The sequence below is a fragment of the Muscardinus avellanarius genome (assembly GCF_963383645.1).
Source record: "Muscardinus avellanarius genome assembly, chromosome: 10".
NCBI lineage: Eukaryota > Metazoa > Chordata > Mammalia > Rodentia > Gliridae > Muscardinus > Muscardinus avellanarius.
In genome coordinates, this window is record NC_137796.1 from 16993561 (window position 1) to 17013192 (window position 19632).

At 46.2% G+C, this 19632-nt stretch overlaps 1 protein-coding gene across 1 annotated transcript in view; it reads right to left on the minus strand.

Annotated features, from left to right (window-relative positions):
• Positions 1 to 6950: 6950 nt before the first annotated feature.
• SNTB2 (syntrophin beta 2) overlaps positions 6951 to 19632 on the minus strand; it is a gene marked incomplete at its 3' end in the record, with an annotated part of 83946 nt that continues 71264 nt past the window's right edge. Inside the window, exons 5-7 of the mRNA XM_080703169.1 lie at positions 12341 to 12537; positions 8031 to 8215; positions 6951 to 7043 (exon numbers count right to left, since the gene is read on the minus strand). Coding sequence (XP_080559295.1) covers positions 6951 to 7043; positions 8031 to 8215; positions 12341 to 12537 — 475 coding nt within the window. The remainder of the gene's footprint in view (positions 7044 to 8030; positions 8216 to 12340; positions 12538 to 19632) is intronic.

Below are 19632 nucleotides of genomic sequence, written 5' to 3' on the forward strand. Positions count from 1 at the left end.
ATGGAACCTAGTGGCTTGGGCCACAGCTCTCGGCTCCAGATCTATTTTAAGTGGGGCAATTCAAAGACTACAGTTCACACGGCCATTGGAGAGCAAGCATTACTTACAAAGGCATATTTATGCGTCACATTAAATGTGGACTCACTACTAAAGCTAGAATATGCTTTGGTCTCGTCATCATAAGTGGGAAGAGCAGAAGCGTCAAGAGATTAAACTCAAGTCTGTGTTTTGCAGTAAAAGAAGGGCAGTGGCAGAGCTCAGGCTCGGCACGTCTGAGGCACTGGGCTCCATCCCCAGCACCCCACACAGCTAATAACAGCCACCATTCTTAGCTAGCCCTCTAGCCAGCATCAGAAAGAGAAAGAAGACAGATGTGCTCTGTATCTCTTGACTGTACATTGACCCTAACTTGAAATTCTTTTTTTGGTACTAGAATTTAACCCAGGGGCATTCTGAGTTATACCCACCAACCTTAAAAAAAAAAAAAAAATCAGGCCGGGCGTGGTGGTGCACGCTTGCAATCCCTGTACTTGGGAGTCTGAGACAGGAGGATTGCGCAGGTTCGAAGCCAGCCTCAGCTACTTAGTGAGGCTCTCAGCAACTTAGTGAGACCCTGTTTCCAAATAAAATAGAAAATAGGTCTGGGAGTATAGCCCGGAGGTAGAAAGCCTCTGGGTTCCACCCCAGTACCACCAAAATAACAACAAAAACAAAAATCAGTGTGTGTGTGTGGGGGGGGGTACTGCAGATGGAACCCAGGGGCATTCTACCTCTAAGCTACACCCTCAGCACTATTTTTTTTTTTTAAACAGTCTCACTCAGTTGCTGAGGCTGACTGCAAAACTGCAATTCTCCTGTCTCAGACCCCCCAGTACTGGGATTATAGGTGTGCACCACCAGGCCCAGCTCTTTAAAAAAAATATTTTGAAATGGTGTCTAAGGTTCTGAGGGTCTTGCTAAATTGTTGAGACCTGCCTGGGACCTGCGGTCCTCCCGTCTCAGCCTTCCAGGTACTGGGATTGCAGGTGTGAGCCAACTTGTCTGGCTGAGATTCTATCCTTTAATAGAACAAACTTCTATCACTGAGCTGCCAGGTGTGTTCGGTTTCTTAGAGAAGGGGCTTTGGACCAGCCACTTCAGTCTGTTACTTGAGTTAATAAATTCAGTCAATGTCATTACAGCACAGGAATAACTATATTGCTAAAAACAGTCTCGACATGGAGCACGCTTCCTCAACTGTCTATCATTATACATTTGTTAAATGTATGCGGACCCAACATGGTGAACAGTACAGCTTTAAAAGAGGCGGAGGGCAGACTGATGCTATTGGCTTTTTTTTCTTTTTTGGTGGTACTGGGGATGGAACCCTTCTGCCTCCGGGCTATACTCCCAGAACTGTTTTATACTTTTATTTAGAAACAGGGTCTCTTGAGCCAGCGCGATCCTCCTGTCTCCGCCTCCCAAGCGCAGGGATTACAAGCCTGCGCCACCACGCCCGGCATGCTACTTTTAAAGGCAGTATATGGGTAAAAGAAAATAATTCTAGATTACCAAGCAATTAAAATAGGGGCAAAGAAAAACAAAAAGAATGGTGGGAGATGGCCAATCTCTCTCCTTTCATCTTCAGAGGGAAAAATAACAACTAAAATTTAACTGAAAGATGAGACTCCAGGAGAATACCATCCTGCGGTACAGTACCTGATAGAGAAATAATAGGACAACAGCCACATTCAATTAGTCAGTGCAGAATCCCAAATTTAAATTTAGCCTCTTTGTATTACATAGATATTAAAATTTGACCAGAGCAATTTGCTTTGAGACCAGAGATCTGGACCTCACTTATTCATTAGGGATTAAAAAAGACCTTTGGCTTGCTGCCCAGCCATCTCACCGGTAGCGTCTACAGTAGACGGACGCTACAAGGAAACGTTTGCTGGATATTTGGATACTTGAAATAGTATGTACAATGAATAGCTTATAACCAGTGAAAATAAGAATGAAATTCCATGTAAATGTCCAAAAACAAGTTAGATACAAAAAGGTAGAGAAAGTGCTTGTGTCTACAGGTTGTCCCTGAAAATTTCAAAAATGTTTTAACTCTTTGAGCAGGTAGGGCTTTTAATAGAGTTTGCATAGCAGCTAAGGGGGCAATTTGCATGTAAAAACATGGACAGATTCTTCCATGGTTTTGAAAACAAACATATCCATATGTATATAAATTAAACAAGACAACTAGAGTTTCTCACAAAATTTAAACAAAAATTCCACTGTAACCCTGTGTCGTACTTTTGTCCACTAAAACCACTCACAGCAAAACTTGTTTCTGGGACAAACATAATCCTGTCTAGATTCCACAAAGGTTAAATTTTTTTTTTTTTTAAAGAATTTTGGTTTATCAGCTAAGTACATTTAATCAGCTGAAAAAAAACTTCACTACTATTCTGCTTAGGAAGATAGGCTGGGAGAGCAGTCAACAACCTTAGCCATCTGTTGAGAGCTGCTGCTTTTTTTTTTTTTTTTTTTTTGGTAGTCCTGGGGGTGGAACCCAGGGGCTTTCTACCTCTGGGCTACACTCCCAGACCTATTTTCTATTTTATTTGGAAACAGGGTCTCACTAAGTTGCTGAGAGCCTCACTAAGTAGCCGAGGCTGGCTTCGAACCTGTGCGATCCTCCTGTCTCAGCCTCCCAAGCGCGGGGATTACGAGCCTACACCACCACGCATGCAGGTGGTGGCAGGAGGATTTCAAGTTAGAGAACACCCTGTGCAATTTAGGAAGACCCTGTCTCAAAAAAAAAAAAAAAAAAAAAAAAGGTTGGAGATGTAGCTAAGTAGTAGAACACCCCTTGGCTCAATCCCCAGTACCGCAAAAAAGGTCAGAAATAATTAAATCTCTCCAGTAACGTTCAGTTACAAAGTTGTGAGAGTTCGGATAAAAAATGAGCACTACCAGATCTTCCCTATCTAAATACTGCAAAGATGTGGCTTTAAGATAGCTGACTGGAGCTGGGCATGGTGGCACATACCTGTGATCCTAGCACTTGGGAGGCAGAGACAGGAGTATCAGAGGTTTGAGGAGCCGCAGCTAAGCAGCAATTTAGCGAGACCATTAAAAAAAAAAGGGGATGGGGTGGAGCTCAGAGGTAGAAAGCCTCTGGATTCAATGCCTAGTACAAAAAAAAAAAAAAAAAAAAGTGGAATGGGAGCTGGATGAGGTGGTGCACACCTGTAATCCCAGTATTTGGGAGGCTGGGACAGGAGGAGCTCAGGGTTCATGGCCATTACAGTAACTTATTGAGACCCTGTTTGGGAAAAAAAAAAGACAAAAGGGCTGAGGGTTTAATTCAGTTGTAGAGCACCTCTGGGTTTAATCAGTACCACCAGCTCCCCTTGTTAAAAAAAAAAAAAAAGGCATATGGCATTAAGGTAATACTAATACTTTTTTCTTTGTGTGTGTTACTAGGATTGAGTCCAGAGGCATTTTACCTTTGAGCTACACCCAGCCGCCCCCACCTTTATTTTTTGTCTTGAAACAGGGTCTTGCTAGGTTGATGAGAGTCTCGCTACATTGCTGAGGCTGTCCTCAAACCTGTGAGCCTCCTGTCTCAGCCTCCTAAGTACTGATTACAGGTGTGCACTGTCATGCCGAGCTTAGCGTAATACTTTTAATTGCGTGTACACATCTGAATATTTAATCTGAAACTCTGTCTACTAGGTAGGAAGTTTGCAGTCACTATTATCTAATAAATACCACATAAACATAAAGTATTTCTTCACATAAAATATTAGATGCTAAATTCCAAGTAGTTTGCTTAATGACTTCAGGAAAGGACTTACTTTTTTAAAGAGAAAAATGGAGACTTTTCTATTCCTTTTGTTCCCTTCACTTTTCTTTATGGAGAGAAAGAAGAGAAGTTTTAGGGAAAGAGGAGGCAGCCTTCATATACAAACTGGCTCCTTCTCCAGACGCGTGTGGAGTGTGGAGTGTGGAGACGCAGGGCGGCCCGCGGCAACGGGAGGTGCTGTTCTGTTTTCCTGCCATTCTTCACGTGGGAGCCCGCAACATCCTCAACAACTGTCCTGATTCAAAATGCAAAAGAAACGTAGCTGGTTCTATAAAGGTGGAATATTAAATTGCCCGTGTCTAGTTATCATCTGAAAAAAACATGCCATACTTTGGCATATAAATACAAACTGCATGTATATAAAGGTGTCCCATCCGTAATGAGCATTTCATTTGTGGTATGAAAACCCCACAAACACACTTAATTGAGAACCACCTTGACCACTCGTGAGTGGAAAGCTGTTAATGTGTATAAAAACAGCAGCTTGGGATTCCTGCTCCTGAGAAGTGAGTGGACGAAGCACTACCGTACACTTTGACTGTACACCGAGCTCCAAAGATCTTAAACACCAGTGCGTCTCGGTTACGTACGGTTTAGGCTGGAGCAAAAGGAGCTGGAGTGGACGTGCGCCTCACCTCTCCACCCCCGCTTTCATCTCTGCTATTTTTACAGATCTTCATATTACCGATGAGCAGGGTGGCTCAGAAGTTCCCCTGTAGTCTCAGTGGCTTGGCCTTTTACATCAACACAGAAGACTTCAACCGTATGTATGGCTTTGCTGATCAAGTCTGTGAACACATCTTCCAACTTCTGTTTTTGGTGCTGGGGATTCAAACCAGTGGCATTCTACCTCCAAGTGATACTCCAGCTCTTTTTTTTTTTTTTTTTTTTCTTTTTCTCAAAACAGGGTCCTGCTAAGTTGTGGAAGGCCTCACTAAGTAGCTGAGGCTGGCCTCGAACCTGTGATCCCTGTCTCAGTCTCCCAAGTACTGGGATTACAAGCGTGCGCCCACATGCCCAGTTTAAACTTCTCATCTTAATAAAGAGTATTCAAGCTCTTTTATCTGAGGTTATTTTTTGTTGAAATTTTGCTTTCAAATAGAAAATATTTATCAGAAAGAAACAAGCTCAGGTTTATGAATTTGCAAAAAAAAAAATCTCTTGGGCCAGGTAAGGTGGTGCATACCTGTAATTCTGGCGACTCAGGAGGATGAGGCAGGAGGATCACCAGTTCAAGGTCGGCCTTGGCAACTTAGCGAGACTCTTTCTGAAAATAAAAAGTAAAATGGGGTGGGATCTAGGTCAGTGGTAAAGTTCTCCTTGGTTCAATCCCTAGTAAAGCAAACAAAAAGCTCCTGAAAGATTTGTCTAGATTGATGTGTGTGGGTCCGGGGATGAAACCCAGGGGCATTCTACCACTGAGCTACACCCTCAGCCCCATTTTTTATTCTTTATTTTGAAGCAGGGTCTCACTGAGTTGCGGAGGGCCTCACTAAGTAGCTGAGGCTGGCCGCGAACTGCGATCCTCGGCCTCAGCCTCCCGGGCACTGGGATTACAGTGTGCGCCACGCCCGGCTTTGTCTAGATCTTAACGTCATCCAGAGTGTACGGGACCATTCACTTTGGAGCTTTAATGCTTACTTGGAGCTGGGGAGGCGTTTCTCCCCAGCTCTGAACACTGCTGGTCTCGCTGACGGGGAGGGCAGGCTGGTCCCGGGCAGGCGGAGGGCGGCTCCCAGCATCAGAGCCCAGGTCGCCCCGGCTGCGCCTCCCGTCCTTCCTGCTGCCCACCCACCTGGAGCGGCCGCATCCTCCCTCGGCGTCGCTCCCCCCAGGCGCTCTTCTGATAGATCTGGAGGATCCTAGGGGCACTGTCCAGAGACCTCAGAGCACACCCAGGTCATCACCTCCTCTCCTTTCGGGTGCAGGGGCTCTGCTAATCGTGACTCTAGATATTACACCATCTTAAATGTTTTCAGAGATACAGAACCTCCTTGGAAATTAGAAAAAAACAAGCCGAGTGTGATTCCCCAAGAGGCTGATTTCACAGCCTTACCGACACTCCACCCTACTGATAACACCTGGGAATGCTCAGCCAACGCCGGCCATACGGCCCACTGTGGGATGTGCCAGGAAGCCAGCGCTGTCCTGAGCTGGCAGCTGCTTGTCTGTGCCACCTGCTGCCAGAGGAGGCGGCCAGGGCCAGGAGCCCGCACGGCTCGCAGAGGAGGACCTGGCAGGGCTCGCCCCCTCGTCTGCGCTGGTCTCCTGGACTCACGTTCCTCAAAGGTCCGGCCCGCTAGAAGAGCCACCTCAAAGGCCGCGACCTGGTGCCAGGGCAGGCGTACCCCTGGAATGGCAGTGACAGCCAGTTAAGCAAACAGTGACTGCTAAAGGGCCACGCACCCGACCAAAGGCACATTTGGTAAGCAGTAAAAGATGGCTTAGCTTAAAATGAGGATCTGCTTTTGAAATTAATCTCTTAATACTCCCTGGCTCCTAGCAAAGATAAAATCAGAAAAAACCTAAAACGAGCACAATTTTTCTTGCAGAGCAGCGGTACCCTACTTGCTTTCCACCATGGCCAAGGCAAATGAAAACGTGCAGGCGGAGCCCAGGCCCGCCTCTGAGCGGCGGCGCCGGGGCGAGAGCCAGGACGGGCTGCGGCTGACGCCAGGACAAAGCGGCGACCTGTGTGGAATGACCGAGGAGCTGCGGCTGCGCACGCCAGCGCCTGGGGACGCACGGCCAGCCCACGAGAGCGGCCACGCCTGCAGCAAACCCTCAGGAAGAGGAAACAGCCCCGAGCTCGATGGTGGCCGAAAAGGAAAACAAAGAGCCCCTCTTTTGTGAACAGGGAAAATACACCTCATCACTTATAAACCACATCGCAAGATGAGACGACACGTGGACAGCTTGGTCTGGAGCCTGTTAGAGCCTAGGATTTCCGGCCAGGGCGGCTCCTCTTCGAACCGGCCAGGCAGCGCTGGTGTGCAGGTCCTCGGGAAGGCACTGTGCAGAGGAGGGCAAGGGGCTTTGCTGTGTGCTTTGTTTTGAAGTGGAAGTGCTTGTAGTGACAGTCGAGGCTCTCTCTGACGTCTGCTGCTCACACCAGCAGTCCCATGCGAGTGACTTTGGCTGACAAGAACGTGTGCAACACAAACACAACTGGCTTTGGACAGGAGCGCAGGTCCATGGTCTGTGGAGAAAGGACACTGATTAGCACCGTGATATACGCGCACTGTCATTCTTTTTGCGGGTCTGGGGATGGAGCCCAGGGGCATTTGACCTCCGAGCTACACCCCCTGCCCAATTTTTTATTCTTTTATTTTGAAACCGGGTCTCACTGAGTTGCAGAGGGCCTCACTAAGTAGCTGAGGCTGCCTGTGAACCGCGATCCTCGAGTCTCAGCCTCCCAAATGCTGGGATTACAAACCTGCGCCACCACGCCCGGCTTTAATCCCAGTACTTTGGAGGATGAGACAGGAGGATTGTGGGTTCGAGGCCAGCCTCAGCTACTTAGTGAGGCTCTCTGCAACTTAGTGAGACCATGTTTCAAAATAAAGAGTTAACGCTGGGCGTGGTGGCGCACGCTTGTAATCCCCGCGCTTGGGAGGTGGAGACAGGAGGATCGCGCAGGTTCGAAGCCAGCTGCGCTGGATTAAGAGACTCTGTTTCCAAATAAAAATATAAAATAGGTCTGGGAGTGTATCCCGGAGGTAGAAGGGTTCCATCCCCAGTACCACCAAAAAAAAAAAAGAGTGAAAAATAGGGCTGAGGGTGTACCTCGGAGGTATAATAATGCCCTTGGGTCAAGTACTGCCCCCTCCCCCCAAAAAAAACCCAAACCAAACCAAAAAACCAAACCCAATGGTATCTTGCAATCCAAAGAATAATTTTTGGGTTCCAAAAGAAATAGCAGGCCACAACTTCCTTTTTCTTCTATTTTTCACTCTTTATTTTATGTACCACCATGCCCGACTCTTTAATTTCTTCTTTTGAAACATGCTCTCATTAACGTGCTGAGGGTCTCACTAAATTGCTGAAGCCGGCCTCAAACCCGCGATCCTCCTGTCTTAGCCTCCCGAGTACTGGGATTACTGGCTTGTGCCACCACACCTGGCTAATGCCATAATTTTTTACAGAAGAGGAAAGAAGCAATGAGAACGAAAGGATAAACTCTTACCAGTTCTCCCTCAGGACCACCAAAATCCAGATAGAGGTTTCTGATACCATCATCGGCTGACATTTTCAGCCGTTCAAAGGGGTAGCGATACAGTACGGTGCTGGAGCCTCCGTTTTCCCTGGAGACAGTGAACCCATTTTCATAGTGGACAGTGAATCTCACCTCTTGGCCATTTAAAGTGCAGCCTGCCAAAGACAAGAAAAAAGAATTAGTAAAAAAATTTTTTGGGGGGTCTGGGGATGGAACCAAGGGGCATTACACCCTCTGACTTATTTTTTATTCTTTTTTTTTTTTTTTTGTGGTACTGGGGCTGGAACCCAGAAGCTTTTTACCTCCGGGCTATACTCCCAGACCTATTTTTTATATTTTATTGGAAACAGGGTCTCACTAAGTTGCTGAGAGCCTCACTAAGTAGCTGAGGCTGGCTTCAAACCTGTGCGATCCTCCTGTCTCAGCCTCCCAAGCGCGGGGATTAATAGCCTGCGCCACCACGCCCGGCTATTTTTTATTCTTTATTTTGAAACAGTCTCACTGAGTTGCAGAGGGCCTCGCTAAGTAGCTGAGGCTGCCCATGAAAAGCGATCCTCAGGTCTCAGCCTCCCCAGTGCTGGGATTATAAGCGTGCGTCACCATGCCTGACTAGTAAAGTTCTTAAGCAAGTGGGAAAGGATTCCTCTGCTTCAGAAGAGGGAAAAAATCTCTTTCTTTCTTTCTTCTTTTTTTTTTTTTTTTTGGTGGTCCTGGGGTTCCTGGAAGCCCTTCTACCTCTGGGCTACACTCCCAGAACTATTTTTACATTTTTATTTGGAAACAGGGTCTCCTAAGCCAGCGCGCGCGGCTGGCTTCGAACCTGCGCGATCCTCCTGTCTCTGACTCCCAAGTGCGGGGATTACAAGCGTGTGCCACCACGCCCGGCTTTTTCTTTCTTTTTTTTTTTTTTTGATGGTACTGGGGGTGGAACCCAGAGGCTTTCTACCCCTGGGCTATACTCCCAGACCTATTTTCTATTTCATTTGGAAACAGGGTCTCACTAAGTTGCCGAGAGCCTCACTAAGTAGCTGAGGCTGGCTTCAAACCTGTGCGATCCTCCAGTCTCCGCCTCCCAAGCACGGGGATTACAAGCATGCGCCACCACGCCCGGCAAAAATCTTTTTCTTTTGAGAATAAATGACGACTAACCTGCTAGGACCCCTTAAAGTGGGTTTTGTTTGGTCACTGGAGTCCGCATCTTCAGATCCAAACCCCAGTTTTATTCAGGTTTCTACTCTGCCCCGTACAGTTCAGGAAAGGGTAATCCCAATGTAAGTGAAAAAGCTTACGGGCCAGTCAAAGCAAGGCTTTCCTGGGAACGGTGTGGCTGGGCTGCTGTGCCACACTGGCTCAGTCACTCGAGGACTACGATCAGAAGGGAAGGTCCTCCGGCCCTCACTCCTGAACACACACACTCTCCTTCTCCCCTCTCCTCTCCTTCTCCCCTCTCCCCCCAAGATAGTCCGTCTATCCGTCCGTCCTTCCTTCCTTCCTTCCTTGTGGAACTGGAGACGGAACCCAGGGACATTCTACTTCCAAGCTACACCCCCAGCCTTAGTTTTTATTCTTTATTTTGAAACAGGGTTTCACTAAGTAGCTGAGGCTGGCTTTGAACCTGTAATCCTCCTGTCTCAGCTTCCCAAATGCTGGAATTACAAGTGTGCGCCATCACACCTGGCTCCCCTATATAGTTATGTACTATTTAATCTAGTTGGGCAGGGTGGCACATGCCTGAATCCCAGCACTTGGGAGGCTGAGACAGGGGGATAATAAGTTTGAAGTCAGCCTCAGCAACTTAGTGAGGCTCTCCAGCAACCTAGTTAGACCTTATTTCATAAAAATGAAACAGGACTGGGAGTGTAGCATGGAGGTAGAATGCCTCTGAGTTCAACCCAGACAGACAGACAGACAGACAGACAGACAGACAGACACACACACACACACACACACACACACACACACACACACACAGAGTTTTAGTGGGCACTTTATATTGATTTCAGCCTAAAACATCCCAGCTGATATATCTAACCCTACTGACCATTCCTCTTTGAAATGCTCTTCCTATGGCTTCCATGACATTTACCACAGCCACAAAGCTGGTCTTCCTTCTAGTTATCTGGTGACTACTTTTCATTTTTTGTGGTACTGGGGATTGACCCCAGGGGCATTCTACTTCTGAGCTATACCCCAACCCTTTTTACTTTTGGTTTTGAAGTGAGATCTCACTGGTTGCGGAGAGACTCTCTAAGTAAGTTGCTGAGGTTGGTCCAAACCTGCGATCCTCCTACCTCAGCCTCCCAAATACTGGATTACAGGCGTGGAGCCGGGGTGGAGGCATTCACATGTAATCCCAGTATTTGGGGGCTAAAACAGAAGGAATGCAGGTTTGAGGCCAGCCTCAGCTACTTAGTGAAGCCCTGTTTCGAGATAAAGAATAAGCCGGGCGTGGTGGTGTTTGTTTGTCATCCCAGCATATGGGAGGCTGAGACTGGAGGATCATGGTTTGTGGACAGCCTCAGCTACTTAGTGAGGCCCTTTCCAACTCATTTGTTTCAAAGATCCTGTTTCAAAATAAAGAATAAAAATAGGGCTGGAGGTGTAGCTCAGAGGTAGATTGTCCCTGGGTTCCATCCCAAAAAAACCCAAACCCAAAAAACACCACCACCCCAAAAAAAGAAAATCTGGAATATCTGTGATGTATACATATTAAGACCTCAAATTCAGAAACCAGTCACAAGAGGGCGCTTTTACAATGAAAAGTGAAACCAACTTTATTTCCTTGAGATGCTTTTTTTGTGTGGTGCTGGGGATGAAATCCAGGGGCCTTCTATCTCCGGGCTACACTCCCAGAACTATTTTATTTTATTTTATTTATTTTTGCGGGTCTGTGGATGCGACCCAAGGGCATTCGACCTCCGAGCTATACCCCCTACCCTATTTTTTATTCTTTATTTTGAAACCAGGTCTGAGTTGCAGAGGGCCTCACTAAGTAGCTGAGGCTGTCCGCGAACCTCGATCCCTGGGTCTCACCTCCCAAATGCTGGGATGACAAGCGAGCGCCACCACGCCCGGCTCCAGAACTATTTTATATTTTATTTGGAAGCAGTGTCTCATTAATTTGCTGAGAGCCTCACTAAGTAGCTGAAGCTGTTTTCAAACCTGAGTGATCCTCCTGTCTCAGCCTCCCAAGCACTGGGATTACAAGTGTGCCCACCACGCCTGGCTCTTAGATGCTTTTAAAGCACAAGTTGGGCACATATTTTTCAAACTTTTAGAGAAAAATCCTTATTCTTAATCTTTTATTGTTCCACAGCCATAGGCTTGCCAGGTGCTAATATATATATTATATATATCCCCCCCCCCCAGTAATGGGAATTGAACCCTGGGACATTCTACCTCCAAGTTACACCTCAAATCCTATTTTATTTATTTATCTTTATTTTGAAGCAGGGTATCACTAAGTTGCCGAGAGCCTCACTAAGCAGCCAAGGCTGGTCCCGAACCTGCGATCCCCTAGTCTTAGCCTCCCAAGTACTGGGATTACAAATGTGCGCCACCAAGCCCAGCTTCGATGCTTATATTTAAGGCTGTCTTTTTATAATGCAGATTCCAATTCTTCTTAGTTAGAGTCAATGCATCTAGTACTTAGTGAGTCCTTAAATGATTAAAATGGGTAAGAATGTCCTGCTGTACATGGGGTGCTATACTTGTACTTAGAGCCGTGAACCAGACTTAGGAAGACTGCTTGTGAGACAGAACACCAGGTTTATCCCAGTCCTATTTTCTTGTTATTTTGAAACAGGGTCCCACGAAGTTGTGGAGAGCCTCACTAAATTGCTGAGGCAGGCCTTGAACCTGAGGTCTCCTGGCCTCAGCCTCTCATGCAGTGTGACTACAAACGTGCACCACCACACCTGGCTCACCACCATCACTTTTTTTTTTTTTTTTGTGGTACTGGGTACGGAACCCAGAAGCATTCTACCTCTGAGCTACACCCCCAGCCCGATTTTTAGTCTTTATTTTGAAACAAGGTCTCACTGAGTTGCACAGGGCCTCCCTAAGTAGCTGAGGCTGTCCACAAACCCGGATCCTCCTGTCTCAGCCTCTCAAGTGCTGTGATTGCAAGCGTGTGCCACCACGCCTGGCTCAGCATCACCACGGTCAGCAGCCACATTTTTACATGTTTTATAGTCTGGCATACAGGACAACAGTTTTACTCCGAAACAGAGTCTAACAGTCCCACTGTGTTACTGTTCGGAAGAGCATCGCATGTCTACCTAGAGAGACTTCCTTGATGAGCTCCGCAGCGGCGTGGCAGCCCTGAACGAGCATCCTGGTCCAGGTCGACAGGTCCCGATGCGTCTCCACCCTGAAGAGATGCATCTCGATGCCCTGCCGGGAGCCTGTCCTGGTGGCAAAGGTAAGGTCGGATCCGAGGGAGGGAGATCGACAGCCAGAGCCAGAGTGTACCAACCTAGGGCCACAAGAGAGCAGAGATCACAACAAATCCCCGCAGCGCGGGAGGAAAGCGCCAGGGGCCGATGCTCATTGACAAGCGCGCACTTACAAAAAGCAAGTTTTCGGATTAGTACGCTTGAAAGCAAGATCATGGTCTTCGGATGTAGACACTATTCTGTTTTCTCACAGAATGCCCCCAAGTGTCACAGCCAGACGGGACACTGTCTCCACAAAGAAAAGATCACCAGAAAGATAAAAAAGAGAACTGCTGTGCTACTGTCTATACGGTGGACTATTATTCAGCTTAAAAAAGGAAATCCGGTCAAATCTGCCACACGGCTGAACACTGAAGACATTATGTTCAAACAGGCGAGTCACAAAAAGACAATGCTGCCTCATTCTACGTGTGAGGTATCCGAAGTAGTTCCAGGATTCTAATTTTTCTTGGAAGCTAGAATTTTATCGTTGGCAACAAATGCCATCAGTGTTTTTCTTAGAGAACAGGCTCATCTCAGAGCGAGTCAAGTCTGACTGGCCAGTGTGTCCGTGAGGCGCTCTTCCAAGTGAACAGTGGCATTTCCTGAGGAAGACGTCAGGTCCAGCTCACGGCTCGGCCACTCTCGCGCTTCTGACAGCGCGCAGATTGGACCCGAGAGGAGCCAGAGGGGCCTCTGGGACTTCACTCCCACTTCATCCCACAGAGTATCATTACTTTTTGGTACTGGAGGTTGAATCCAGAAGCATTCTACCTCTGAGCTGCATCTCCAGCCTGATTTTATTTTGAAACAGGGTCTTGCTGAACTGCCAATGTTGGTCCCGAACTTGCGGGTTTCCTGTCTCAGCCTCCCAAGTACTGGCATTACGGACGTGCACTGCCATGCAGCTGCATCTGAGTATTAGTATAAAAATAGCTTTGGCGAGCGAGCGTGGTGGCGCACGCTTATAATCCCTGCGCTTGGGAGGCTGAGACAGGAGGATCGCGCAGGTTCAAAGCCAGCCTCAGCTACTGAGTGAGGCTCTCAGCAACTTAGTAGTGAGACCCTGTTTCCAAATAAAATATAAAATAGGTCTGGGCATAGAGCCCAGAGGTAGAAAAGCCCCTGAGTTCCACCCCCTGTACACTAACTAGCTAACTAGCTAGCTTTGGGAAGGCGTAGTGGTACACACTTGTAATGCCAATACTTGGGAGGCTGAAACAGGAGGATTGTAGGTCTAAGGACAGTCTGAGCAAGTAGTGAGACAGACTCTCATCAATTTAGCAAGACCCTCTTTCAAAATAAAAATAAAACAGGGCTGAGAAGTGTAGCTAGGGGATAGAATGGTCCTGGGTTCAATTCCCATTACTCTAAAAAACAAACAAAACACAAAACAAAAATAGCTTTGAATTTATAGATCCTCTGAAAAGGGCATCCCCAGATGTTCATGAAGTACACAAATTTATTTATTTATTTATTTAGCAGTACTGGGGATTGAACCTAGGGACATCTACCTTTGAGCTATTTTTTTTTTTTTTTTGGTGGTACTTGGGGTGGAACCCAGGGGTTTTCTACCTCCGAGCTATACTCCCAGACCTATTTTTTATATTTTTATTTGGAAACAGGGTCTCACTAAGTTGCTGAGAGCCTCACCAAGTAGCTGAGGCTGGCTTCGAACCTGTGCGATCCTCCTGTCTCAGCCTCCCAAGTGCGGGATTAAAGTGCGCCACCACGCCCGGCTACCTCTGAGCTATTTTTTATTCTTTATTTTATTTTGAAACAGGGTCTCACTAAGTTGCAGAGGGCCTCATTAATTACCTGAGGCTGGCTGCAAACCTGTGATCCTCCTGTCTCAGCCTCCCAAGTACTGAGATTACAAGTGTGTGCCACCACACCTGGCCCATGAAGTACATTTTGAGAGCTATTTACTGAGCTGATTCCTGTAGAATCAACATACCAATTAAACATGTTATCTCAAAAAGAGCTAAATAATACAGCCGGGCGTGGTGGCGCATGCTTGTAATCCCTGCATATGGGAGGCTGAGACCGGAGAGGAGAATCGCAGTTCACGGACAGCCTCAGCTACTTAGTGAGGTCCTTTGCAACTCAGTGAGACCCTGTTTCAAAATAAAGAATAAAAAAAATAGGGGAGTGGGTGTAGCTTGGAGGTTGAATGCCCCTGGGTTCTATCCCCAGACCCGCAAAATAAAATAAAATAAAATAAAATAAAATAAAATAAAAAAAGGAGTTAAATAAATTTCAAAATGACTCAATGTATGCCCCAAGTCAAACAGAGTGCAGGAAAAGTGCTAGGGGTATTCCAGCACATTCAGATTGACTGCTAATCCCAAGGCAGACATTACAAAATAAAGTCTAGGAGAGTTTTTTCCTACAGATTTGGTTATGAAATATTTTGCAGAGGGACTCTAATTCAAACCAGCTGTCGACTCTGGCTGAGCAACGGTCGGTTAGGACACACTGCCCAGAAGCGCCCCTTCGGTGGGAGGCCAGGCGAGCGCGTGCAAAGGCGTGAGAGCAGCTTTGGCCTGCGAATCCCATTCGCACACACTCCACTCTCCACACTGTGAAGGAGACGTCCTTTCTCTGCTTTTTCTCTTCTAGTCAAAGCAAGCGTATAGGACAAGACTGCCCCTCCTCTCTGTTTTTATTTTGAGGCTGCCCAGGCTGAAAAGCTTCTCTTTTTTCCTTGTACTTTTGATCCTCTGGTCTCATCCTCCAAGGTCCTGGGGTTATGGGCGTGGCCACCACATCCGTGCTGAGGTGTAAGAGTTCTTTATATATTGTAGCTTTGAATCCCTGGCGAGACATGTGATTTCAGTATTTTCTCCCCATGAGCTGTCTTCTTGTGTTTTTTTTTTTTTTTTTTTTTGGTGGTACTGGGGGGTTCCTGGAAACCCTGCTACCTTCAGGCTACACTCCCAGACCTATTTTAATTTGGAAACAGGTCTCCTAAGCCAGCAGGCTGGCTTCGAAGCTGAGCGATCCTCCTGTCTCCGCCTCCCAAGCGCGGGGATTACAAGCGTGCGCCACCACGCCCGGGTCACGCCTGGCTTCTAGACTGTGAAGAGTAGGTCCGGCTCACCGCCCTTCCTCCTGTCACTGTGCCTAAGGAGCTCTGCCTGACCCTGCTCAAGATCTACGTCCATGCTCTCTTCTAAGAGTTTTGTAGCCTGGGCCCAAATTTTGTCTCTACCTCTTCCCTAGTTGCAAATTAATGTCATACTGATAGTATACACACAGCCACCCACTTCCTTCTTTAGTACCAAAGTGTTTGATGATCCGCGCCGTGTCTAGTCTGTGGCCAGAAATTATTTGTTTACGGAGCTGTAATTCCATAAATAAAGTGAATAAAGGCTATCTATGGGATGTGGTAGGTTTCTGCTCCATTCAACCAGGGGCAAAGGGTTAAAGAAATGTCTAAACTGAGCATGATACCTGGGAGGCTGAGGCAAGAGAATCGCAATTTCAAGGCCAGTCTGGGTAACTTAGGGTCTTTGTTTCAAAATAAAATGAAAAAAATTTTTTTTTTTTTGGTGGTACTGGGGTTCCTGGAAGCCCTTCTATCTCCGGGCTACACTCCCAGGCCTATTTTTACATTTTTATTTGGAAACAGGGTCTCCTAAGCCAGCATGCGTGGCTGGCTTCGAACCTGCGCGCGATCCTCCTGTCTCTGCCTCCCAAGCGCGGGGATTACAAGCGTGCGCCACCACGCCCGGCTCCCAAGCCCTTTTTAAAATTTTCATTTTATGCTGGGCGTGGTGGCGCACGCTTGTAATCCCCGCGCTTGGGAGGCAGAGACAGGAGGATCGCGCAGGTTCGAAGCTAGCCCCGCGCGCTGGCTTAGGAGACCCTGTTTCCAAATAAAAATGCAAAAATAGGTCTGGGAGTGTAGCCCGGAGATAGAAGGGCTTCCAGGAACCCCAGTACCACCAAAAAAAAAAAAAAAAAAAAAAAAAAAGGGCTTGGGATGGGGGATGTAGCGCAAAGCCCTGGGTTCACTTCCCAGCACCACAGGGGAAAAAATGTCTAAGCATAAAGCTACCTTCCTTCTAGTATTAAAACTAGACTGTAAGTATCTTCCACAAAATTTAAACATAAGATATTGCCATAGTCATATTTCTAAGAGCTAAATCTTTGGGAAAAAAAATATATTTTTTTGCAGGTCTGGGGATGGAACCCAAGGGCATTCAACCTCTGAACTACATACCCAGCCCTATTTTTTATTCTTTATTTTGAAACAGGGTCTAAGTTGCATAGGGCCTCACTAAGTAGCTGAGGCTGTCCACGAACCGTGATCTTTCAGGCTCTGGCTCCCAAATGCTGGGATTACAAGCGTGTGCCACCACGCCCGGTTTAGAAAATACATTTTTTTTTTTTTTTTGACAGTACTGGGGTTGAGCCCTATTTTATTTGGAAACAGGGTCTCACTAAATTGCTGACAACCTCACTAAGCTGCTAAGACTGGTTTCAAACCTGATATCCTCCTCTCACTCGCCCAAATCCTGGGATTATAGATGTGTACCACCATGCCTGGAGGAGAATACAAATTTAATTGCTATAATTATAACTACTGAAATATGTCCACCTTTTTGCAGGATTCATGTTATGTTCCCAAAGTAACTACAATTTAAATGCCAGATAAAAATTAATGGGGCTTATTATATGCAAAATACTGTGGGAAGTGCTGCATTGACTAAGCAGTAACTTCTGTCTTCAAGAAGATTATATATATACATATATACATACATACATACATACATACATACATATATATATTTTGCAGTACTGGGGATCGAACCCAGGGGCATTCTACTTCCAAACTACACCCCTAGCCCTATTTTTTTTAATTCCTTGAAACAGGGTCTCAGTAAGTTACAGAGGGCCTCACTAATTAGCCGAGGCTGGCCAAAACCCCATGATCCTGTGGGGCGTGGTGACGCTTGGGAGGTGGAGACAGGAGGATCGTGGAGGTTCAAAGCCAGCCATGCTGGCTTAAGAGACCCTGTTTCCGAATTTAAAAAATGTATAAAATAGGTCTGGGAGTGTAGCCCAGCGGTAGAAGGGTTTCTAGGAACCCCAGTACCACCACCACCAACACACACACACACACACACACACACACACACACACACACACACACACAAAACAAAACAAAACACCAACCACCGTGATCCTCCTGTCTCAGCTTCCAAGGATCTGGAATAACAAAGAGATGGTGAGGATGTTGATGACGATGATGACTGGTACTGGGGAATGGAACCCATGGGCATCTATTTCTCCAGCCCTATTTAAAAAAAATTTTCATTTGGAAACAAGGTCTCACTAAGTTGTAAAAGGCCTCACTAATTTGCTGGCCGTGAACTCATGATCGTCCTGTCTTAGCTTCTCAAGTACTGGGATTATAAGTGTGCACACCCCTCCCCTGCCCAGCTGGACAAGAAGATTATAATTTATACACACTCGTGCACATCTACTAAAAAACACCAAAAAATCCTGCAGGTGAACTGTTGTTTAAATTCAACCTCTGCAGGTCTCTTCCACCCTGAAGGAATTAAGAAGCGCATGCTTCCCTAATTTATAGAGATACTCCTAGAAAGCTATGTAAAAATTATATATAGGCCGGGCGTTGGCCCACGGGTGTAATCCCCGCACTCGGGAGGCTGAGACAGGAGGATCGCGCAGGTTCGAAGCCAGCCTCAGCTACTTAGTGAGGCTCTCAGCACTTAGTGAGACCCTGTTTCTAAATAAAGTATAAAAAATAGGTCTGGAGCCGGGCGTGGTGGCGCACGCTTGTAATCCCCGCGCTTGGGAGGCAGAGACAGGAGGATCGCGCAGGTTTGAAGCCAGGCGCGTGCGCGCTGGCTTAGGAGACCCTGTTTCCAAATAAAAAAATGTAAAAATAGGTCTGGGAGTGTAGTCCGGAGATAGAAGGGCTTCCAGGAACCCCAGTACCACCAAAAAAATAAAAATTAAAAAAAAAAAAAAGGTCTGGAAGTATAGCCCGGAGGTAGAAAGCCTCTGGGTTCCACCCCCAGTACCACACACACACACATACACACACACACACACACACACACAAATTATAAATAAAAATTATATATATATATTTTTTTTTTTTTAAAAGAAATGACATATGTAAGGGAACTTGGAAAGTTGAAGAAGAACCCAGGATAAAGTGAAAATCTTCTTCTAATGAAAAGAATACTTTTCTTCACATGCACCTTTTCAAAGTAGGAAATCTCCAGTGTTGCCCATGGGACATATCACAGGATTCCTTCATTTTGCAATCTGAATACCACTTTTCTATGAGGCTCTTTTATAATGTGTAGATTTTTTTTTTTTTTTTTTTTTTTTTGGTGTGTGGTACTGGGAATGGAACCCAGGGGCATTCTACCTCTGAGCTACACTCCCAGCCTTATTTTTTAGTCTTTTTAAAATTTTTTTGAAACAGGGTTTCACTGAGTTGCAGAGGGCCTCGCTAAGTAGCTGAGGCTGGCTGCGAACCACGATCCTCCAGAGTCCGCCTCCCGAATGCTGGGATTACAAGCGTGCGCCACCACGCCCAGCCTACGTGTAGTTTTTAAGTTATGTCAACATCTGATTCTTTTTTAAAGCCCAAGTAAAAACTGAATTAGAATATGCTTTTCAGTTTTATAGTTATTATCCCTTAAGACATCCTGGCCCCCAAAATCTAAGTTTCTCTTCCCTTTTCCCTTCCAATTAGCCACATCTGACATGCCAAGAGCATTTTGTTGCTTCAGGTCAAATCAATGTTTATTGAATGAAATCAAAATTATGTGTTCTTCCATTAGAAAAAGAGTGAAAATATTGTGGCTGAAATGTGCGGTCTATCCACAGAACTGCATTCTGGTTTGAATGATTTCATCACTCGGTCAATAGGTTGCCACAATTTCAAAGTGGTTTTCCAGTCACAGTCAATAAAACAAAGGAAAAAAAAACAAAATAAAACAAAAAAACAACATTAGCTCCATGACTAAGCAAGCCTTGAAGAAAGTGGTTAGGAAGTTGCTTTACCAATTAAAAAGTACACAAAAGAGCAGGGTGTGGCGATGCACGCTTGTCACCCTTGTATCTGGGAGGCTAAAACAGGACGA